The sequence below is a fragment of the Chiloscyllium plagiosum genome, chromosome 5 (assembly GCF_004010195.1).
Source record: "Chiloscyllium plagiosum isolate BGI_BamShark_2017 chromosome 5, ASM401019v2, whole genome shotgun sequence".
NCBI classification, from domain to species: Eukaryota; Metazoa; Chordata; class Chondrichthyes; order Orectolobiformes; family Hemiscylliidae; genus Chiloscyllium; species Chiloscyllium plagiosum.
Genome location: NC_057714.1, coordinates 65,463,404 through 65,488,648, shown reverse-complemented (window position 1 = coordinate 65,488,648; position 25,245 = coordinate 65,463,404). Strand labels below are relative to the sequence as shown.

Below are 25,245 nucleotides of genomic sequence, written 5' to 3'. Positions count from 1 at the left end.
TTGCCACTTTGCTTTAAATTTGATACCCTCCTTTAATTCCTCAGTTATCCATGATGATTATACCTTTTCCTACACTTCTTCCTTTTCACTGGTATATACTTTTGCTGAGACCTGCGAAAAAGAACTTTGAAAGTCCTCCACTATTCCTCAATTGTCTCACCATATAGTCTTTGCTCCCAATCTACCTTGGCCAATTTCTCCCATCCCCCTTCTGTAAAAACACGGTGCCTTACTTCCAAACCCTCCGCATCTGCCGTATCTGCTCCCAGGATGAGCGATTCCATTCCAGGACATCCGAGATGTCTGCCTACAACAGGACTGTAATTTTTCCCTCCCCTATTATCAACGATGCCCTCAATCACATCTCCTCCATTTCCCGCACCTCTGCCCTCGAACCTCACCCCCTGAAACCACAACAAGAATCCTCCGGTCCTCACGTTCCATCCCACTAATCACCAAATCCAGCATATCATCCTCCGCCATTATCCCCACCTACAGTTAGACCCCACCACCAAAAATATATTTCCCTCCCACCCCTATCTGCATTCCGTGGGGTCCATTCCCTCCGTGACTCCCTTGTTAGGTCCACACTCTCAAACAAACCCCTCTCCACACCTGGCACCTTCCTCTGCCACTGTAAGAGATGTAAAACATGTGTCCACATCTCCTCCCTCACCTCTGTCCAAGGCCACAAAATATCATTCCACATCCGGCAGAGATTTACTTGCGCTCCTCAAACCTCATTTACTGCATCTATTGCTCTTGATGTGGTCTCCTCTACATCAGAGAGCCTGTTTGCAAACTTGCGGAATGGTTCAGGAAACATCTCTGGTCTGTATGCACCAACCAACCACACCTTGCTGTAGCCATCCATTTCAACTCCCCCTCTCACTCCCTCCCATGAAATGTCCATACTGGGCCTACCTCCACCGCCGAAATAAGGCCATCGCAAACTGGAGGAGGAACACTGCATTTTTCACCTCGGGATCCTACAACCACAAGGCCTTAACATTGAATTGACCAGTTTCCAAATCTCATCTCCCCCACCCCACCCCAGATCGAACCATCTGACTTGGCTACACCCCCTTGACCTGACCTACCTGTCCATCTTCCTTCATACCTATCTGCTCCATACTTCCAACCTACCTACCACAATCAAAAATCTCCTACCTTCGCCCACCTATCACCATTCCCTCCCCCATTTATTACTCAGCTCCCTTCTCCCTCCCCAGTCCTGATGAAAGGTTAAGCCCGAAACATCAACTGTATTGTTCCTCAGATGCTGCCTGACCTGCTGTTCTTTTGCAGGCATCACACCTTTTGAGTCCAACTCGTCCCTCATCCCATAGTAGTCTCCTTTGTTTAAGCACAAGACATTGGTATTGGATTTTACCTTTTCACTCTCCATCCGTATTTTAAATTCAAACATACTGTCGTTGCTCCTTCCAAGAGGATCCCTAACGATGAGATCATCAATTATTCCTGTCTCATTACACAGGGCCAGATCTAGGATAACTTGCTCCTTTGTGGGTTCCATTACGTATTGTTCAAGGGAACTGTCATGGATACATTCTATGAACTCCTCCTCAAGGCTAATTTAACAGCGTGAGGGGAAACTAGAAAAGAATAAAGGAGCCACAGTGAGATCAGGGGACAGAGAAACATATACAGAATATGCTTTCAAATACCCCAAGCCTCGCACAAACCTAATTGAAGAAAATTGCAAATTGACAAAAATAATGATCTGCTGGACTTGAGGGGACACCATCTTGAGATACACTAGGGATTCCTCCACAGGAGGTGGCCCTTAATGCCTGCCTGCAATGCAATGTCCCCTTCCTGCATTGAATTTTCATTGATCTCCTCACTGCTGCCTCACAGTTGGCTGTATTCCTCAAGTTATCTCACAGATTTAAAAATTGTGTTGTATGTGGAATGAAGCCCTTAATTGACAGTTAGTTGTCCATTAAGGCTTCAACAGGCTTTATAGTGGGTGGGATGCCTGATGCATATCAGGCCTCATGGTATGTGAGACAACCTGGAGGTGTGTGTTGAGGGGGTTGGTTGTACAGAGAAATGGCAGATTACCATGTGCCCACTTTTACATGTCCCCTGTCTACAGCACCACTCTAATCTAGACCCTGTCTACAAATACCTGTTCAGGAGATCATAAAATTCACTGTGATGGGAAGGCTAATTAAGACACATCTATCGTGTAATATCATTTCAAAACATATGACTCATAGTTAATTGTTAGATTATAGTAATTAATGTGCAGGTTAAAAATAATAGTGTACACCAGTAATGGAGCACAAACAACTGTTATTAAAATTACCATTAAACTGTTTGTTATTGAGTTTTGCCTGAGGAAAATTGTTAGCAATAATACCATGAATCATTCCCTTCTTTTTCCCAAATAGCGTCATGTGATCCTTATTGTAAGACAAGGAAATTGAGGCCTCAGTTTTAGAATTATACTCTGGTAATGTAGTTGGCCCTCATTATCACACTGGGCATCAACTCAGATTATCTGGTGAATACTTATAGGAGTTTCAGTGACTTGGGCTATGGAGCGATGTGTGGCAGATTCAGAGGAGAAGTCCAGAAAGGCACATCTCAACGTCAAAATTTCCTCCTATAGTTCTGCCACCTGCAAACGGACCCCACCACTAGAGGTATATATCCCTCCCCACCCCTATCCGCTTTCCACAAAGACCGTTCCCTCTGCGACTACCTGGTCAAGTCCACACCACCCAACAACCCACACTCCTCTCCTCGCACCTTCCCCTGCCACCGCAGAAATTGCAAAACCTGCACCCACACCGTCTCCCTCAACTCCATCCAAGGCCCCAAAGGAGCCTTCCACATCCATCAAAGTTTCACCTGCACTTCCACACACATTTACTGTATCCGTTGCTCCCCATGTGGTCTCCTCTACATTGGGAAGACAGGACGCCTACTCGCAGAACGCTTCAGAGAACATCTCCAGGACACCCACACCAACCAACCCCACCGCCCTGTGGCTGAACATTTCAACTCCTTCTCCCACTCCGCTGAGGACATGCAGATGCTGGGTCTCCTCCATTGCCACACCCTTACCATCCGATACCTGGATGAAGAACACCTCACCTTCCGCCTCGGAATGCTCCACCCCATGGCATCAATGTGGATTTCACCAATTTCCTTATTTCCGCTCCCCTGTCTTATCCCAGTTCCAACTTTCCAGTTCAGCACCACCCTCATGACCTGTCCAACCTGTCTATCTTCCTTTCCACCTGTCCACTCCACCCTCCCTCCGACCTATCACCTTTACCCCCACCTCCATTCACCTATTGCACTCTCAGCTACTTTCCCCCTAGCTCCACCCCACCTCCCTTTTATCTCTCCACCCCCGAGGCTCCCATCCTCATTCCTGATGAAAGGCTTTTGCTCGAAACGTCGATTTGCTGCTCCTCGGATGCTGCCTGACCTGATGTGTTTTTCCAGCACCACATTCTCGACTCTAATCTCCAGCATCTGCAGTCCTCACTTTTGCATAGTTGACAGCAGGTCTCAGTCGAATCAAGGGGGATCCAAGGAACTAAGGGGATCCAAGAAGTAATCAAGGGCAGCCTCTGATACCAATCCTGGGTCTTATCAGAGCAGTCAGAGTCAGAAACCTCTTCAGGGGTGAGGAGCTGAATAGCCTATGGTCTTGATATTCCTGCTCCGTTAAGGGCTATTTTCCTCCTGAAATGAGAGAGAGGCAGGTATTACAGAAGATGAAAGTGAGTGGCACAGCTGTTATTGGTGTATGTGTGGTGGTGTCCTGAGTCAGTGAGTAAGCAGTGCAGAGGCCATGCAGAATTGGCGGTGTCAGGAGTTGAGATCGGTGAGGCAGAGTGACAGAGGTGTTAAAGGCAATGGTAAAAATGGAAGGAAGATTCTGGGATAGCTGGTGAGCGGAGAATTGTTATGGGAAAGGAGCAGAGTAAGATGGTACAGAAACCGCATGTAATCCATGTCACAGGGGCAGGAGCATTAATTAATGCAACAAGATTCGTGTAATTCAGTGAGAAAGCCCACTTGGTCTCAAACTGAGAGTCCCTTCAACAAAAATCTGCAACATTCAGCTCTATGTTATTAATATGGTCTCAGATTCATTACTGTTGACCTAGAAATAGTGCACGCAACCAAACTGAGTTGCACATGGAACCTCCTGATGTGCAAAATTTATTGGAATGTAGTTGCCCAGCAAGACTAGGAACTGGGAATAGACAAAGAGATTATTAATTTAATTTCAGTATATTGTAATAGCCTTTTATTTCACATTTAGGCTGCATCATTGTTAAATCCACCACTGAGGACTCGAGTTCAGCAAATGTTTTTCGACAAAATTACCGCAGCATATCCAAGTAATCAGCGAGGTCCATTGGGAAAGTCTCATGATCAATCACCAGGTTTACCGAAAGGGATGGACATACATAATACTACGTTTGGCAGAAAAGGAGTCAAAGGTATGATTGCAATAAAGAGTCAACAAGCAAACAAAAGGTTTGACAATCTAAAATTATGTCTAAATCCTTAAGCCTCTCACGATATATAAAATAAAAGGTAAAATTTTAAAGGGTTTTCAGGAACACAGTCTAGACTGTCTGCACATGCAAATCATTTAAGCTGGCAAGACAAGTTGAGGATACTATTAAAAAAGTACGAGGAACCACTATATCTAAATAGGAGTTTGAAGTATAAAAGGTATGCAAAACCACTGGTTTATTACGCCCAATTCTGGGCACCAGACAGGCACAGTGTTGATATGGAGAAGGTGTTAGAGAGATTTATTAGACTGGAACTAGGAGTGTGGCATTTCTGCTCGCTTCAGCTGCTGGCTTTCTGGAACCCTGGAAACACAGCCTGCAGCTACTAAATTCAAATCAACGGCAAAAATTGTGGTATGCAATCTCCATTCAATATTATAATTACAGCCCAGCCCCTCGAGTGGCTAGTGAGGATTTAAGTTACCCTCATTGACTCTTTGTTGGAGTACAATGTGTGATCAGTATCCTCCAATATCTCATCCCTTTTTCCATTATTATTCATTCATGTCTCCAGTATGCATGTTAGGCTCAGGGCATAATGCAGAAGTTAAACAAAACCTGAGTACACTCCATCTCCTTTACCGTATGACTCCTGTTCTCATTTAAATCTTTCACTTATACGACTCAGACATTCGTGTAGGTAGAAGAAGAGATAGGGGGAACTTTGCATGTGTCTTAACAAGTAGCTGTCATAGAACTAACAGGGATGTCACAGGAATATCTTCATTGCACATTAGGCAGTTTTTGAAGAAGTAATGAAGAGGATTGATGAGTGCAGAGCGGTAGATGTGATCTATATGGACTTCAGTAAGGCTTTCGACAAGCTTCCCCATGGGAGACTGGTTAGATCTCATGGAATACAGGGAGAACTAGCCAACTGGATACAGAACTGGCTCAAAGGTAGAAGACAGAGGGTGATGGTGGTGGAGGGTTGTTTTTCAGACTGGAGGCCTGTGACCAGTGGAGTGCCACAAGGCTCAGTGCTGGGCCCTCTACTTTTCGTCATTTATATAAATTATTTGGATGTGAGCATAAGAGGTATAGTTTGTAAGCTTGCAGATGACACCAAAATTGGAGGTGTAGTGGACAGCAAAGAAGGTTACCTCAGATTACAACAGGATCTTGATCAGATGGGCCAATGGGCTGAGAAGTGGCAGATGGAGTTTAATTCACATAAATGCGAGGTGCTGCATTTTGGAAAAGCAAATCTTAGCAGGACTTATACATTTAATGGTAAGGTCCTAGAGTGTTGCTGAACAAAGAGACCTTTGAGTGCAGGTTCATAGCTCCTTGAAAGTGGAGTCGCAGGTAGATAGGATAGTAAAAAATGTGTTTGGTATGCTTTACTTTATTGGTCAGAGTATTGAGTGCAGGAGTTGGGGGGTCATGTTGCAGCTGTACAGGACATTGGTTAGGCCACTGTTGGAATATTGCATGCAATTCTGGTCTCCTTCCTATCAATTCTGGTCTCCTTTCACATTGTGAAACTTGAAAGGGTTCAGAAAAGATTTACAAGGATGTTGCCAGGGTTGGAGGATTTGAGCTATAGGGAGAGGCTGATTAGGCAGGGGCTTTTTTCCCTGAAGCTTCAAGAGGCTGAGGCGTGACCTTATAGAGGTTTACAAGATTATGAGGGGCATGAATAGGATAAATAGACAAAGTCTTTTCCCTGCTTAGGGGGAGTCCAGAACTAAAGACCCTAAGTTTAGGGTGAGAAGGGAAAGATATAAAAGGGACCTAAGGGGCAACATTTTCACGCAACGGGTGGTGCATGTATGGAATGAGTTGCCAGAGGAAGTGGTGGAGGCTGGTACAATTGCAACATTTAAAAGGCATTTGGACAGGTATATGAATAGGAAGGGTGTGGAGGGATATGGGCCGCGTGCTGGCAGTTGGGACTATATTGCGTTCGGATAACTGGTGGGTTGGACTGAAGGGTCTATTTCCGTGCTATACATTTCTATGACTCTATCACTAGACATTCAAAAACAATAACACTGATAGTTGTGTTTCCTCTTCCTTAAACGAGGGACACTGGGATCAATGATAGGAACACTGAGTAGACAGGTAATTGAACTTGCAATGTCCCTGGTATATTTGGCTCAGCAACTCACTCTATAAATATGTTTATTTCTAATTCATTTATGGAATTTGGGCACTACTGGCTGTGCCAGTATTTGTTGGCTGGATGACATTTGAGATTGCTGTGGATCTGGAGTCTTATGTAGGCCAGACCAGGTAAAGATGGCATTTTCCTTTCCTAAAGGAAATTATCAAACCAGATTATGTTTTCCTGACAATCAGCAACGGATTCATGGTCATCATTCCAGATTTAGTTTTTATATTGAATTCAAATTCCACCATCTTGTTTTGGGATTCAAATCCTGGTCCCCAGAACATTACATGGGTTGCTGGATTTATAGTCTAGCAATAATACCACTTGGCCATCACCTCTTCATAATTGAGATTTGAAGAAAGCTGTTGAGGTTTGCTTGACCCAGTGAAAGAAAATCATGAATCCCTTGGGATAATTTGTTGACTGTTAATTCACTCATTCCTGTTTGAAACTCTTATTTATTATCAGTGCAATATAAGTGCATAAAGGTGAACCATTATACTAATATCAAAGGAATCACCCACTCCTCAATAAAGAACATCCACTCCATGTCCAGCCTTCATTTCTTATAAATGCTGGTTAATAGGAATTTGTGACCTGAGCTCACATCCATCTCTTCCACAAATTTGTCTCAAATTCCATTGTCTGTTTTGCAACCCAGTGAGACCTGTGAAATCCCTTGACTTATTTGAAGAAGTGAAAGGTAATATATAAATGCAAGGTATTGTAAAAGTTAACACCTTTTTAAATACACCAGGGATAGGCAAAAACTACTGTCTAACTAGTAATGCCAACATCCCATGAAACAAATAAAAAAAATTCCTTAAATATGTAGGAAGTGCTAGCTCTCTTGAATTAGCTTGAACCCATAGTCTTTTGATTCAGATGCTGTTGCCAATGGCAAAAGCTGATATGTAATTTGCTAGCTGCAAAATAATAAATATTTGAATGTTAAATATGAGCAGTCTTTATTTTGTGTAATTAACACTTATTAGAATTTGACTTCTTAAGGCAATATTGAAAATATGATTCCAGATATCACCGCTGGAGAGCTTGTAAATCCACCAAAGACTCGACGACAAGTTTATGAAGAATCACAGGCAGGGCATTCACTTTATGTCACGACACACAATGCTTACAATGTTGGTAAGGAAACACATGATTGAAATTTAATTTCCAAAGCCAGATGGGGTGAGGTTTTGTCAGAGGTTAAAATGCAAAAAAAATGCCTAAAGCAGGAATCAAAACTGCCCCCATTCCACTCAGTTTGGTGTTTAATACAAGATGGAAGAGGTTATCCTACTTGTGGGAAGCAAGTTCATTATTCAAATTTTATAGTATGGCTTCATGTCTTCATTTTAAGCCATTGTATTTTTAACCATGTGCGGCTTTCCTTCTCAGATCTCAGGATACTTTGGAAAGTAAAGAAGGTGAGAGGGACTCAATCGATTTGGAAATATCTCTATAGCACTGCTTATGGGCCAGTAGGAGCAGGAGTGTTTCTTCCAGGTCCAACAAGCTAACTCAGTAATTTTTTCCTGTGACCCTGACCCTCTCAAAATCCAAACCCACCACATAATTTCTCACCCTTCCTGACCTACTTGATTCCATCGATTTTTGACCTTGTGAAGCAGATTTCCCACCCAAAATTCAGCCTGTCAATCTGGCTTCTTAAGAGCAGGAACATCACCTAAACAAACCGTACAGTTAAAATCTGCAGGACATCTGAAAAGCTGCTCTTACAGGTTTCCCAACTTCATAACAACACGCAAAACAGGCTGAACCTTTCTTCAATGTAAAACCCAATTCAAGATTTTTGTAAATAATATACATTTGCACTAAATTCAGTTCCATTACCTGTGTCCTACTGCGCCAATTTAAATCCAGTAGCAATTGATACTGGAAGATGACAGAAGTATAGATGTTTGAGAAAGGGATTTTTATGTGGATTACTCTGTAGAAGCTAGGATTAGACTCATTCTTTTATTGACCAGACTTTGACATAATATCCAGTAAGCAGGTTGCCTTTCTGAAATACCATGGGCTAAAATCTCAACTGGCTAAATGGGAGGGGTCTGCAGCAACACTTTATATAGAAGAGAAATACGAATTGGCAATAAGTGACATGTTATTTGAGAAGCATAGGCACCTTGTATACAGTAACCTCAGCAGGAAATGAAGTAAACTAGGAACTCTTTAAGTTTCAAAACATTATGTGACAATAATAAAACATGTATCCCATCCACATTACCCTGCTTTAGGTTGGGATAATTTTAAATTTCTCTAACAATGGAGCAACCCAACTTTTTTAAACTTATGGTTGTGGGACAGAAACAAGAACCAATAATAATATTCTGGGAGACTGAGATAGAAGTGACTTTGGGGATCCTAATTACTTCAACTAATCCCTAATTAGCATAGATGTATGAGTCTCCTGTTTATTCCTAATATCAAATCTGGCAGTCTGGATTGAAATATACTTGAAAATCAGTTACGTCGTAATTCAATGTTACATTGGTGGGACTAAAACGTCATTGCTTTGAACCTGCTACCATTCTGTTTGTAAGCGCAAACGCGATGGGAGCACCATGAAAATTTTCTCTGGAGATTTCTCCTTCAATTGGTTCTGCCTGTAGCAGCAAGTATCACATATTATATTCAGTTTAATATTACAGTGAATAATTCATAAATATAAAATATTAGGCAGCCTTGTAAAATTGATAGAGTGATAATAGTAACACTAGTAAACATGCACAGTGATTGATTTCTTTATTGCCTCCCATTTCTGGAGTATTTTACTTCACTTCATATTATTCACCATTTCTTATTTGCATCTAAGCACTTGCCAGTTTCTCTGATTAATGATTGTGAGGATATTATGAGAGAAACATATATTGACTGATTGTTTGATTGTTTCTGTGCTCAAAAAGCAAGGTTTCTTTTGACAATCCCTGGCAGTTTAGTGGAACTTGCGATCCCATCAATAGGTGATACAATGCATCAATATTTGTTCTTGAGGGTTTGCAGCTGGTGCACGTAGCAGACAAAATCTTTAAAAGTATAGATGCTTTTTGATTTGCTTTTTTAGAAACTGCACTGGAATAGTTTTGAGCCATGTATGTTGGATGGTCACATTTTTAAAAAATAGAGTATTGAATGAAAGGAACTGATTCTATTAAAAATGTATTTATACTGATCAGACCATTAAGCTGTGGTTAGTTGCATTGGATCATTTGTCATGAGTTTTCTTCTGTATCAAAAATGCAAGTTGTGTACAATAACCTTGGCAAGTCATTCAAGTAAGCTAGAGGTGTTCAGTGTACCAATATGCTTATTAAACATTCACATTCATATGCTGGCCTGCTATTTTTAAAAACTGAGCAAATTTATTAATACTGCTTCAGACAAGTGAACCCATTCTCCAAATTAAATGATTAAAGAAGCACAATTTCACTATTTATCCAGAAGCATGGCATTGTTTCCATACAGATTCAGTAGTTCTGTATTTGCCACTCCAAGCCATTTGTTTTTACTTTATTTGCTAGTAAAAAATTAGGTAAATCCATTATCAAGCAAAATATTGCTAAACGAGAAACGAAATGTATTTCTTTGTGCAGCAGTTTACTTAATTTGAAGATAAACTGGCAGACACATCAAAGATTATTTTAAACAATAGCCATCTTATTCTCTAATGGAGAAATATGCTGGGAATTACTCTGTAGCCCACCCAGCTAGAAGATAGAAGATTGACAGAAAGTCTGCATACCTTGCAGAAGCAATGTTTTAGTTCAAGCTTAATAAGGCAGTACACAGCCCATATCAATCCTTTAAGGGTGGAAATTCTTGTGCATTGCTACCTGTTTCCTCCTGGAGATTTAAAGAAAGACTGTGTGGGGAAAAAAAAACTTTTCCTCAATGTACCTTAACTTATCCCTTTTACATTGTAGCCAGTTTAGTTCATGTAGTGTGACAGATAAACTACATTCAAGATATAAAACAAGAATCATCAATGATAAGCACACAAACATAAGTTGAGCCATATATGTCAAAAGCAGTTTTAACCTGTTGTACATTTGCAAATAATAGCTTAAAATAACATAATATACCTATTTCCTTTATTCGACTAAGGTATTTCCTGAATTCTTTAATTCTAAATTCTCAGTCTGGAGCAAACTGTACAACTGTAATTGAGACGTTGCTTCAGAATGTCAGCAGTTGTTTAGTGGTGGTGCAAGAATTTAAAATGAGACATGTAATAGTGGTCAAAATTTATATTGTTTTTGTCAACTATTTTCATAGGGGAGCAAAGGGATAGAAATTATGATTGGTCAAGACACAGCAAATATAGTGCATTTGGAATAGAGACTCCTTACTTTAATGATGGAAGATTAACGGCAAAATCATTACAATGGTTAACTGATGTACAACAGTGAGTATCTATTCTAAAGACTAACTGTAGCAACATCTTGTATCTTTTCTGTTCAAAGAAAGGCCATGAAATCAGACTGCTTCATAACTACACTTTTCCAGCTATGGATTTCTCACACTATAGCTTAAAAATGTGTTGCTGGAAAAGCGCAGCAGGTCAGGCAGCATCAAAGGAGAAGGAGAATCGACGTTTCGGGCATAAGCCCCTCTCCTTTGATGCTGCCTGACCTGCTGCTCTTTTCCAGCAGCACATTTTTAAGCTCTGATCTCCAGCATCTGCAGTCCTCACTTTCTCCTAGTTGATTTCTCATACCATGGTAACTTCAAAACTAGACACTTGCATCTATGGATTCTACTTCTAAGTTTAATAAAGGATTCAATTGTTGTTTAGAATTTTTGTTTGAGTACTTGTCTGATGCATCTCCATTGACCTCAGACAGAAATCCCATCTCCTTAGACCTCAGGGCGGTAAACGACATACTTCATATGGCTATATTGTCTTCATTTATGCATCAAAAAGGCGAATCAGAAAGTTCACACACTGAACATAACCTTTGACCTTAGACGAGCCTGTCAATTTGCTATTGATCATGCTTTCAAGGAAACACTAAATCGATCAGCAGCCACATTAATAAACAGTTTATCATGAAAATCTCATCAGACAGTTTAAATGTAAGAAAATAATGTCACATGGGTATTGGAACCGGTAGTGCCTACAAAAGTGGCTGACATGTTGGGCAGTAGTCACAATTAAGTATTCATATTGACGATCTGTTACTTTGCTGAATGTGGAGTAGGGCTTGTTAGATTAGCTAATCTTCTCCTGCCTATAATTTTTAAATGTTTATAAGTTCTGAGCTTAATAACCTGTGATACCTCTTTCTTATACTTTGTTTAAATAAGAAATATCTGGCTAAAATGTTCACTAATACTGTTGCTTCTTTATAATAAAGACGAAATTCTGCAAAGATCATATCAAAAAAGGTTGATGACTTCAGAGAAAAAACACAACATCAAATTGGAAAAGTCCTTGATCCGTAAGTCAAACTTGAATTTTGGAAGAATGACTTCAACGTAGTTCATATATTAGCCTTCAGGTAGTTTACAATTATTTAGGGAAAATACTCGCCAATAAAGTCAATCAATCTGGTGGAATTTCAGCAGAAATAGTAACGGCAGATTTTTTTTGTCTTTTCTGTCAGAAATAATAAGAGGAAATCTGACTATGAGAAATATATATGAGGGAGATCTTTAACCTTTAACCCATTTATTCAAGAAAAGCTTGGTTTTGTCCCTTTTCTCTAGGTTACTTTGTCTTGTAGCTACATTTTTTATCTGTTGGTGATAGATGGGCACTGCATCAAGCACTATGTTAGTCTTTTCAACTTTAGACAGGCTATTTCAAGTGACATTTTTGGACTAATACTTGAGAAATGACCATGATGAAGAACAATTGTAATAGAAGCTTGACTGGGTTAAAATGTCCCTTAAGAAACATGCCTGCCATTTCTAACTTCTATCTAGTGTCTCCAGTTCACATAATGCAGTCGTCTCCCAATCCCCTTGGAAATGACCTGACAAGCCACCTGGTTGTAACAATCACTACAGAGTTCAACAATAAGAATATTCCACTTCCAACTCCTCCCTGTTTCCCTGCCTCTTCCTCACATTTGGTGTTATTGCGTTGCCTTTAGTGAGCTCTGCATGTAAGTTAAGCAATTGGAAACACGGGTGATTTAATACTGGTGGTTAATAGGTGAGAATTTCCACAGGGTGATTTGGTTGTGAGAAAAGCCATCAGTTGCATGTGATAGCACTTCCAAAGATAAGAAAAAGAGAGAAAAAGAAAATTTGACAAATAGTTGATCATAGTTGAGCAGGACTGGTCCCTTTGATCTTCTCCCTCTCTTATTGCTTATATTTTTCTATATCCACATGTTGAAAATTACTTTGAGGAATCTCCACGAAAAACAAAACACAAAGCATATTCTGTGTGACAAGCTTCATTGTCTGTCACTAAGAATGGCTGTGTTGCACCATCATTGGCTAAGACAGCTGAATTTGTAGGACATAGCTACTAGACTACAGCTGTTGGCTAGTGAGAGAATTAACATGAGTTACATGTTTGTTAACATGTTTGATCGTGTCCTCAAAGGTTTATCTGGTGGAGACAGTTTTCTCCATAATCACAATAGTGGACCAAAGTCATTTTATTTCTATTATGAGGGCACTATTCAAAATGTACTATAGCGCAAATGCTGTCTTTTTAGATTAAAGACAGATATTGCTTAAAGGCAAAGATCTGTAAGGTATTCTGGCTTATCAGTGGCGGCTAAATTATGTATCCTCACAATTCAGTATATGATGACATTTCAAAAACAAGACATGAACTTAGTGCATCAGTAGAAGACTAGGTAAAAACAATGACTGCAGATACTGGAAACCAGATTCTGGATTAATGGTGCTGGAAGAGCACATCAGTTCAGGCAGCATCCAAAGAGCAGCGAAATCGACGTTTCGAGCAAAAGTCCTTCATCAGGAATAAAGGCAGTGAGCCTGAAGCGTGGAGAGATAAGCTAGAGGAGGGGGGGGGTGGGGAGAAAGTAGCATAGAGAACAATAGGTGAGTGGGGGAGGGATGAAGGTGATAGGTCAGGGAGGAGAGGGTGGAGTGGATAGGTGAAAAAGGAGATAGGCAAGTAGGACAAATCCGGACAATTCTTGGGGACAGTGCTGAGCTGGAAGTTTGGAACTAGGGTGAGGTGGGGGAAGGGGAAATGAAGAAACTGTTGAAGTCCATATTGATGCCCTGGGGTTGAAATGTTCCGAGGCGGAAGATGAGACGTTCTTCCTCCAGGCGTCTGGTGGTGAGGGAGCGGCGGTGAAGGAGGCCCAGGACCTCCATGCCCTCGGCAGAGTGGGAGGGGGAGTTGAAATGTTGGGCCACGGGGCGGTGTGGTTGATTGGTGCGGGTGTTCCGGAGATGTTCCCTAAAGTGCTCTGCTAGGAGGCGCCCAGTCTCCCCAATGTAGAGAAGACCGCATCGGGAGCAACAGATACAATAAAAGAGGCTATCCACATGTTCAACACCAAAGGTAGCAGGCTATAGACAGTGCTAAGTACTTACATAGCAAATAAATTAGACACATTTCTATAGTCTTATTATTTTCAGTTGTGAATGATAATGAACAAACTCGGCAAATAATAGTAGTTTCCTTGAACATCTTCATTCCTTATTGTGGTGGAGTCGAGAATATTGGTTAAAAAAAAGTTTATAAATGTTTTGACCCAAAGTCGAATTTTCCTAATTTTCCCTGCTCCCAAGGTAACTACGATCATGAATAATTGTGTTCAAGAGACTGAGTCCAATAGGCATAAAATATGGCTTATCTCAACAAAGTTGAGGACCTTCTACATATAGTGCTAAAGTCCTGCCGCTTCCTTAACAAAACAATTCTAATATTGCTTTGACACTATCATCTCCATGATAATGTGGAATCTATTCTGGTATGTACCATCTTCAAAAAAATAGAAACTAGTTTCTAACTAGATGAGACTACCTACAGTATGGAAACAGGCCCTTGGGCCCAACAAGTCCATAATGACCCTCCGAAGAGTAACCCACCCACACCCATTCCCCATATGTACCCCTGACTAATGCACCTAACACTGTGGGCAGTTTAGTATGGCCAATTCACCTGACCTGCACATCTTTGAACTGTGGGAGGAAACTGGAGCACCCAGTGGAAACTCATGCAGACACAGGGAGAATGTACAAACTCCACACAGACAGTCGCCCAAAGTTGGAATTGAACCCAGGTCCCTGGTACTGTGACATAGCAGTGATAACCACTGAGCTACTGTTTCTAACTAGTTTCATAACCACCCTCTAAGCGTCATTTCTGAAACTCTGTCACAGGATGAGGGCATTGCTGGGCCAGGATGTATTGCCCATCCCACTTTGCTGATGAGCAATCTTCTTGAACTGCAGCAATTCACTAGCTATGGGTGCACCGTCACTGCCATGAGATTGGGATTTGCAGGACTTTGACCTAGTGAAACAGAAGGACAGGTGATATATTTCCACGTCAGAATGGTGATGACGATGAAAGAGCCACAGGCAGTACTGTTAAGCTGAATGTCAGAAAATGCAGCACATCAGTCCAAAGGACAAGGCTTTTGGCATGTTCTCGAAATCCTCTTCATTGCAGATATCAGCCCTTAGCCAATTCAGTACACTCCAGTTGATATCAAGAAGTGATTGAAAGCGCTGGATACTGCAAAAGTATGGATTCTGACAGTATTCCAGCAATTGTACATGCCCAGCCAAGCTGTTTCAGCATAGTTACAACACTCGCATCTATTCAACTCCATGGAAAGTACCCAACCATGTCTTATATACAAAAAGCAGGACAAATATAACCCAGCTAATTATTGCCTTCTTTGTCTCAATTATCTCAACTCGCAATTATCATTGTCATTAATAGCGTGATCAAGTGGGATGTGCAAAGGAACAAGCTACTCACTAGCATTCAGTTTAGGTTCCATTAGAACCACTAAACTTCTGACTTCAGTAGTGCCTTAGTCTAAACATGGACAAGGGTGGAATTAAAGAGGGGAAATAAGGGTAAATTACCTTTAATACATAGGCAGCATTTAACCAAGTGTAACATACAGAAACCTCAGCAAAACTGGAGTGACTGGGAATTGGGAATACTTTCTGCTGGTTGGAGTCATTCCTAACAGAAAGGAAGTTGGTTGTGGTTGTTTGAGGTTTGTCTTCTGAAACACAGCACATCCCTGCAGGAGTCTGTCTGCATAGTGTCCTAGGCCCAATCATTTTCAGTTGCTTCATCAATGACCATCCCTCCATCACAAGGTCAGAAGTGCGATGTTCCCTGATGAATGCACAACGTTCAGCAACATTCACAACTCCTCAGATACTGAAGGTAGTTTTGTATAAATGTACCCAAAGGTCCAAGGCTGAACATCCTGGACTGTTGAAGTGTTCCCCAACTGGAAGGGAACAGTCCTGCCTGTTGATTGTTTTGCAGTGTCCATTCATCTGTTGTTGTAGCATCTACTCAGTCTGTCCAATGTACCATGCCTCACGGCATCCTTGCCTGCAGCGTTTGAGATAGACCATATTGGCCGAGTCACACGAGTACTCACCGCGTACATGGTGGGAGGTGCCCCTATGTGTAATGGTGGTACCTGTGCCAATACTTAGACACATCTTGCAGCGGCTGCCATAACAGGGTTGTATGGTGGTGTTGTCCTGAAGGCTGCGCAAATGATCTGTTTAATGTTTGGTCGTTGTTTAAAAGTGGGAAGTGTAGGGAATGTCTTGGCGAGGTGCTCATCCTCATCAATACTGTATTGAAGGCCGTGAAGACCATGGTGTAGTTGTTCGGCTCCCGGGAAGTACTGCACAACCAAGGTACCCTAACTGTTGCAGCCTGTGTCTATCTCCTGAGGAGGTCATTATGGTTACTTGCTGTGGCACGTTGGAACTGGTGATCGCTGAGTTGAGCATCATACCCTGTTCTTATGAGGGCATCCTTGAGCAATGTCAAGTGTCCGTCACATTCCTCCTCATCCAAACAGATTCTGTGTATATGGAGGGCTTATCCGTAGGGGATGGCTGTTTTAGTATGTTTCAGGGAGAAGCGAGAGAAGTGTAGCATTGTGAGGTTATCCGTGGGTTTGCGGTACAGTGTGAGGTGCTGAGGTGCCCATCCCTGATGGAGATGCATGAGTCCAAGTGAGACAGATACTAAAGAGTAGTCCATATGAAGTCCGACGGTGAGATCACTGTGTAATTGTTTCAGTTACACTTCGCCAAGGGTCCCGAGGAAGAAAATGTCATCAATATATCTGGTGTATAGTGTTGGTTGGAGGTCCTGTGCAGAAAAGAATTCTTGTTTGAACTTGTGCATGAAAATGTTGGCATATTGGGTTGTAAATTTGGTCCCCAAGGCCGTTCCGTCTGGATGAAGAACTGGTTGTCAAAGGTGAAAATGTTGTGATCGAGGATAAAGTGAATGAGTTATAGCACAGTGCTCAGAGATTGGCAGTTGTTGGTATTGAGTACTGAGGCTGTTATCCAGCTGCAGTCATTGTGGGGGATGCTGGTGTAGAATGCTGATGTGTCCATTGTGATGAGGGAAGTTCCCAGTTTGAATGGTCCATGGGTGCTGAGTTACTATAAGAAATCTGTAGTGTCATGACAGAAGCTGGGGGTCCCCTGTACATTAGGTTTCAAGATGAGGTACCGGAAGACTGGAGGTTGGCTAACGTGGTGCCATTATTCAACAAAAGTGGTAAGGACAAACCAGGGAACTATACATCGGTGAGTCTGATGTTGGTGGTGAGGCAAGTTGTTGGAAGGAATCCTGAGGGACAGGATGTACATGTATTTGGAAATGCAAGGATTAATGAGGGATCATCAACATGGCTTTGTGCATGGGAAATCATGTCTCACCAACTTGATTGAGTTTTTGGATAGAAGTAACAAAGAGGTTTGATGAGGGCAGAGTGGTAAATGTGATCTATATTGACTTCAGTAAGCCCAAAGTTTGTGAGAAAATTTGTAGCTCGGGTGCTTGTTGTTGTGGTTCTGTTCGCCGAGCTGGGAATTTGTGTTGCAGACATTTTGTCCCCTGTCGAGGTGACATCCTCAGTGCTTGGGAGCCTCCTGTGAAGTGCTTCTGTGATGTTTCCTCCGGCATTGCAACACAAATTCCCAGCTCGGCGAACAGAACCACAACAACTTCAGTAAGCCGTTTGACAAGGTTCCCCATGGGAGACTGATTAGCAAGGTTAGATCCCATGGAATACAGGGAGAACTAGCCATTTGGATAGAGAACTGGCACAAAGGTAGAAGACAGAGGGTGGTGGTGGAAGGTTGTTTTTTGGACTGGAGGCCTCTGACCAGTGGAGTGCCACGAGGATCGGTGCTGGGTCCATTACTTTTATCATTTATATAAATGATTTGGATGCGAGCTTAAGAGGTAGAGTTAGTAAGTTTCAAGATACCCCATAATTGGAGGTGTAGTGGACAGCAAAGAAGGTTACCTCAGATTACAATGGGATCTTGATAAGATGGGCCAATGGCCTGAGGTGTGGCAGATGGAGTTTAATTTAGATAAATGTGAGGTGCTGCATTTTGGGAAAGCAAATCTTAGCAGGACTTATATACTTAATGGTAAGGTCCCAGGGAATGTTGCTGAACCAAGAGACCTTGGAGTGCAGATTCACATCTCCTTGAAAGTAGACTCACAGGTAGATAGGATAGAGAAGAAGGCATTTGGTATGCTTTCCTTTATTGGTCAGAGTATTGAATACAGGAGTTGGGGGGTCATGTTGCAGCTGTACAGGACATTGGTTATCCAACCTTCAGAATATTGCGAGCAATTCTGGTCTCCTTCCTATCGGAAGGATGTTGTGAAACTTGAACGGGTTCAAAAAAGATTTACAAGGATGTTGCCAGGGTTAGAGGATTTGAGCTATAGCGAGAGGTTGAATAGGCTAGGGCTGTTTTCCCTGTAGTGTTGGAGGCTGAGGGGTGACCTTCTAGAGGTTTATAAAATCATGAGGGGCATGGATAGGACAAATAGACAAGGTATATTCCCTGGGATAGGTGAGTCCAGAACTAGACGGCATAGATTTAGGGTGAGAGGGAGAAGACTTAACTTGGGCAACTTTTTCACACAGAGGGTGGTACGTGTATGGAATGAGTCGCTAGAGGAAGTGGTGGTGGCCAGTACAATTGCAACATTTAAAAGGCATTTGGATGGGTACACGAATAGGAAGGGTTTGGAGGGACATGGGCTTGATGCTGGCATGTGGGACTAGATCGGATTGGGATATCTGGTCGGCATGGACGAGTTGGACCCGAAGGGTCTGTTTCCATGCTGTACATCTCTATGACTCTGTGACTGTATGCCTTTGACATTGCCAGAGAAGTTCTCACACAGGGTCCCATTGCCTGATACAATGGGACATCCTGGTATATTGGCTTTGTGTATCTTCGGGAAGCAATAGAAGTCGTGTACCTGAGAAGTACGTGGAATGAGGACAAGTAGGGAACTCAGAAGGACTGGATCAAAAGTCCTCATCAATGATTTTAGTTCATGATTGTGTTCTTTGGTCGGATCGGCTGGTAGTTGCCTGTCGTGTTCTTGGTTGTTCAGTTCCTTGCAGTGATTTGTTCTATTCTAAATGACCATGGGATCCTGAATGATCAGGACTTTTCATCCAGTCCTTCAGAATTCCCTACTTCTTTCTTAAGTGCCTAGTCACAGTGAGACCACACTTCAAGGAATCACCTCGTGTCTGGAAGTACATGCTGAGGCCACACTAGGCTGAAAGACCACCATGCTAGGCCAAAAGACTGCCACACTGGGCCACTGAGAGACCACCATGCCAGGCAGAGAGACTGCCGTGCCAGACTGAAAGCCTTTTTAGCAAAGTGGAAGTGTGTGGTCGAAGAGGGAGAGTAGCAGTATGGAAAACTGCCTGTGGTAGAAAACAGAGGGTTGGATTTGACCAGAAATTGGCTTGTGTTAATTTTGGTGGTGTTCATGGAAGGTTTCTCTCTGTGGGTTCAAGTGACATGACTCATGCTATTTTCTGAAATTCTTCATAATAGCCTTTTACCATATCTCTATGATGCCAATTTGTCCCATCTTCCCTCTCATCACAGGCAGAAATACTCTCTCCTATCCTGTGATTCCTGTCCCCACCATCATCTGTAAAGCCCTGCTGTGCATGTGGGCAAGCACCTGTCAGTCAGGAGTTGCACTTCATTATGTACATACCAGGAGGCAAACTAAAACCGAACCCTTCTCAGGATATATATGGTGAAGCTGACGCTTCATTGCAAATACAAGTACACATTCTTAAAGATATTGCAGAACTAAACTGTCAGCAAGAGAGCTAAGAGTGAAATGAGGAGAAACTTCTTTCCCCAGAGAGTTGTCTGAATTTTGAAAGTGCTGTCTAAGAGTGGGTGGAGACAGATTCCATAGGAAGTTTCAGAAGAGAGCTGGCTGGACATTTGAAATTGAATAATTTAGAGGGTTACTAAAATAGGACTGATGATTGAGACTAGCTGGGTAACTGGTACAGAAATGATGGGCTGAATGGCCTCCTTCTGTACTGTAGAATTAATTCTTCCCAATGCCTAGCAGAGCCTCACAACTTCTCATTTTTCATTCACTTTTATGCAGCATCAGCCAAAGCAAAGAGTAAACAAACAAACAGAATGCACTGAACTGCCTTCCCTTTTAAGCAATACCTCATTTACGGTCAATAAGTGATTGCTGAACCCAACTCGTATCTGCTCAAGTATCAATTAAGTCCTGCTTGGCTTGTTATGCCTGACACTGCAGCACTGTATCATGCAGGAGGTGATTTGCTTGTGCTCAATGCCATTTTCCTTCTCAGACGATTGCTGCCATTTTCCCAGCTCGTCAACATTGATCACATCCCATCATTACCTGCTGCAGTTGTGCAGAGCACAGCATGCTAGGGTTACACAGCATGCCCTGACTGGACTGTACGGCAAGGCCCTCTCAGAATGATCTAGGCATTGCAGCCTTACCTTCAGTGAACCTATTGTCAGATCTGCTCCACCTTGGCCCGGATTGAGGAATGGGCAGATATGACAATACTGTGGCTTTAAGAGGTGTATTTTGTTCTGTGTTTTTTTGAAGAAAGGTTGAGACAAAAGCACCGACCAGTTTGTTCAAAGCCAATGAAGTAAAGAGCATGTGACGCCTTGGAGGTTTTTTTTAAAGTGTTGGTACAATTGAAGCAGCCTGAATGGGTGGAGTCAAGCTCCCACAGAGAACCAAGATTTCTAGTTTTGCTTTCAGTAACTGTTGGGGTTGTGAAAGTTGCTACATCTGTCTCTCTTTTTGCTGCAGCTAAAAAGCCTGAGTTCTCTTCCTACTACCAGAATTGCATATGGGACTATCTATTTTACTGAATTTGCCTCTGCCCAGGGTGTGCTTAGAGATGCTTCCATATTGGAACAGTTAATGAGTAGATTATTATTTTATAAAGTGTTTAAACCCAATTCTTTTCATTTTGTCTCTATTCTAACCATGGTGTATGAATAAAACATATCTTGCTTAAAGCCTGGTAGTTTGACCAATGTATTGCATCTGGAACACAACACCTGGCACTTTTTGCCTTTATAGTAAGAAAATGTTGGGATCTAGGCTATCTCCTTGACATGGTTTGAGGGGATTTGGTGTGGTCCATAACACAGCTTTGTATCTGCACTCGTCTCAGTCGGGAAATTGTGTGACAGAGTCAGCTATATCCTGAGGGGAGACTTGATAGAAGTCTATAAAATTATGAGATGGATAGATAGGGCTGATGGTATGAATATTTTCCAGAGCTGAAATGTCAAAGGTGAGAGGGAACAAGTTCCAAGGAGACGTAAGGGGCAAATTCTCTACACAGAGTGGTGTGATTGTGGAATGTGCTGTCAGGACCGGTGATGGTAGAAGCAGATATGATAAGGGTGTTTAGGAGAATTTTAAATAAGAACATGAATATGCAAGGAATGGGGGAATGTGAACCAAGGGCAAGCAGAAGGGATTAGTTTAATTTGGCATCATGTTTGGCACAACACCATTGGCTGGAGGGCTTGTTCCAGTGCTGTACAGTTCTGTGTCTGATGTTCTGTGTATATAATCGTACAGCACTTTCAATGCAAAGTGTACACAGTCCATAACACCAGCTAAGTTGATGCAACATTGAACTTGTCACAGACAAATAAGATGAAGTGGTATGATCTGGCACAAATTACATCAGTAAATAGCCTTAATACATGGGTTGAGAGTTGTGGAACCCCACATTGGTCACCAGAGGCTCTTTGGAACCAGCCAGTTGCAAAAGGTTTAGTGCAGCTGAACACCTTGAGACCATTGCGATAGAATGACTATCCATAACTATCCACTCCTTCATGTTGCTGTTCATGCTCCAACAGCTGGCATTGTAGTGTGACAGTGTCCCAGAACATTGTCAGCTCGCTGTTACACTGCACCTCACACATCTGGAGGAAATGACTTTGAGTCTGATGGACTCATGGGCAATAGATGGACATGTGGACAGTAACCTGGCAGACAGAATGTAATGTGGGAAACTGTGAGGCTGTGCACTTTGGTAGGATGAAGATGTTGAATATTATTTGAATGGAGAAAGGAACAGCAAAAAGGGATTTAAGACTCCATGAGCATTCATCACAAAAAAAAATTAGCATCCAAGTCCAGCAGGGAATAGGGAAGGCAAGTGGAATGTTACCTTTATTTCAAAGAGAATTGAGTATAAAAAATCCGAAACTATTCAAGACATTTGTTGACCCATAGCTGGAAAATTATAAAGAGTTTTAGTCCCCTTATCTAAGGAAAGATAGGCTGGCATTGGAGATGGCGGAACGTCTCTTGGTCCTAGTTTCTCTGTATCTTCATTGCACTGCAACTGTATAATGTCAGCCCTGGCTCTGGCTGGATTCATTGGTTATAATGCCAATAAACCTGCGTGAGAAGTATAAGAGAAAGAAAAGATCCTTAATAATGAGAGCAACAGCATTTGCACCATTCTCCAATTATGGTTTGGCGTACACTTCCATCCAGTGGGACATGGAAGATTTCAATTGGGGCAATGGAGTGTCTCTGCTTGGCCCTTTTGACATAGGACCTTTATACTGATGAATGCAGCTCAAGTTATTTCATACAAATGAGGCAATAGATTGCAGGTGTCTTTGCATATTGATAACTTGTTCTCCCACCAATACATTTCCCTGTGCATTCATTGCACTGCAAGCAATGTGGTGATAACTCTGCCCACGTAGATTCAAGAGAGGTTTGGTTTCAGAACTGAGTAGAAAGGTCAAGATCACGGGTTTTGCAGTAGAGGGAATTGGTGAGGGAACAGATCCAGGCCAGAGCTGTGGAATTTGGCTTTGTGAATTTTGAGTTTGATGAGCTCGTGTTCAGGATTCCAAGTGAGAGTCAAGAGGAACAGCAGTACTTTTTTTTTGGCTTGGACTTTGTGAAATGCATTCTGCAAATTTAGTTTCCCTGAGTGCAGTCATTGATGGAATTTAGTGCCTCATGGCAAGCCAGTCATGCACTAGAGATCTCATGCAGGCATCGGACCCTTCAGACAGCAAAACCCCCCAGTGCATTTCGCTAAGGGATGATTAAATGATATATCTTGTCTGTGGTGCGTTTTTGTTTGCCAATGTGCCCACATTTCCTACTTGCCGATTTGGGCACTTAAGTGGATCAGTGATGAGACCATGGAGTCAATTTTGTGATTCTTTTATGGTTCATTTTTCAAAATTCATTTTGTTATTAAAAGTTGCCTGGATTTTAATGTCTCTTTTCTCTTGGTTCTTTCAGAAATGCAGATACTCGGAAAATTCCTCCTGATCACACATTTGGTGTTTTACTACATCCTGATAAGTACGGTAAGGATTCAAACGTAAATAGAAATTTCCAGTAGAATAATCATTAATTTTATATTTCTGGTTGCCAATAACAGAATTGATATATTCTTTATATATGGAACATAAATAAACAATATGAAGTATAGGAGAGACAGAAATTATTTTTGCAGCTCAAGCCAGATTTACTGGTTTTTAATGACATGTGATGTTGTTATCACAGTTGACACTGAAGTGAATGTGTGGCATTAAAGGTTTAATAATGTTGGTATATACAATACTGAAACTATTAGGGTGGTTATATGTTGTACTGAATATATTATTTAGATTGGTGAGTTATGCTTGGCAGGATTAGTGACGTTTTTATTTTAATATACTAGAAACCATTTAAAGGGCCAAAGCCGAAAATACAACTTTTTAACAAGGTTGAAAAGAGTAACAGAAGGAAATCCTGGTAAATCCTGAACAGTTTTTTCTTGATATTACACTTGGGTTTTAAAAACTTGAAGGTGAAGAAACAAGGAAGAACATAGGAACAGGAGAAGGCCAATCAGTCTGTTCTTTCATCCAGTCAGATAATGGCTGATCTGTATTGTAATTCCATCTACGCCCTTTGGTTTCATAAGCCTTTATAGCAGTGCCTCACAAAAATCTATCAATTCCAGATTTGAATTTTACAATTACTTAGTATCAAAAGTGGTTTTTAGGAAAAGAATTCCAGATTCTGGTAACATCAAGCTGAAATGATGTTCCTCACTCCGTCGGCTCCAACATTGGGGAGCTTGAGATCACTTTAGGGATGGAGTGGTGGCACAGTGGTTGGCACTGCTGCCTTGTAGCACCAAGGTTTGATTCCACCTTGGGTGATAGTCTGTGGAGTTTGCACATTCTTCCTGTGTCTATGTGGGTTTCTGCCAGGTGCTCTGGCTTCCTCCCACAGTCCAAAGGTATGTAGGTTGGGTGGATTGGCCGTGCTTACTTGCCCTGTAGTGTCCAGGAATGTGCAGCTAGCCATGGGAAATGTAGCATTGTGGGGAAGGGTCAAGGGCTGGGTCTGGGCAATATGCTCTTTTGAGGGTCAGTGGAGACTTGATGGGTCTCGTTCTGCACTGCAGTGATTCACTGATTCTTAAGGAGCTTGACAGGATAAATGCTGAGAGGATGGCTCCCCTCAGCGGAGGGTTTAGGACCAGAGAACATAGTCCCAGAATTAAGGAGTGCCAATTTAAGATTGTGAAGAGGAGGAATTTCTTCTGTCTGACGATTGAGTCTTTAGAACTTCTTGCCACAGAGAGCTGTGCGCCACACTCCTTGAGTGTATTTAAGGCTGAGATAGATAGATAGATTCTTGATTCAGAGGGGAAACAAGGGTTATGGGAAGGGACTGAATGGGCTACTCCTGTTCCTATTTTCGATAGTATTATGGATGGTGGACAGTCTTTGCGGATTCAAGAGGTGAGTTATTTGCTCTGGTATTCCTAGCTTTTGATCTACTCTTGTGGCCATAGTATTTATGTGGCTAGTCTAGTTATATTTCTGGTCAATGCTAACTCCCAGGATGTGGGGATTCAGTGACATTGAATGTCAGCTGGCTGCTGCCTGCCTTTGGCACTGACATTTGGGTGTGCAGCTCCATCTCTTGGACGTACTTGCTGACCA

The 25,245-nt window shown here is 41.9% G+C and overlaps 1 protein-coding gene across 1 annotated transcript in view; it reads left to right on the top strand.

Moving 5' to 3' along the window:
- The window catches only part of efhb (EF-hand domain family, member B), a 55,692-nt gene that overhangs the window by 7,758 nt on the left and 22,689 nt on the right, over positions 1-25,245 (top strand). The window contains exons 4-8 of the mRNA XM_043690212.1: positions 4,316-4,496; positions 7,729-7,839; positions 10,993-11,122; positions 12,075-12,158; positions 23,543-23,610. Of these exons, the coding sequence (XP_043546147.1) occupies positions 4,316-4,496; positions 7,729-7,839; positions 10,993-11,122; positions 12,075-12,158; positions 23,543-23,610 (574 nt within the window). The remainder of the gene's footprint in view (positions 1-4,315; positions 4,497-7,728; positions 7,840-10,992; positions 11,123-12,074; positions 12,159-23,542; positions 23,611-25,245) is intronic.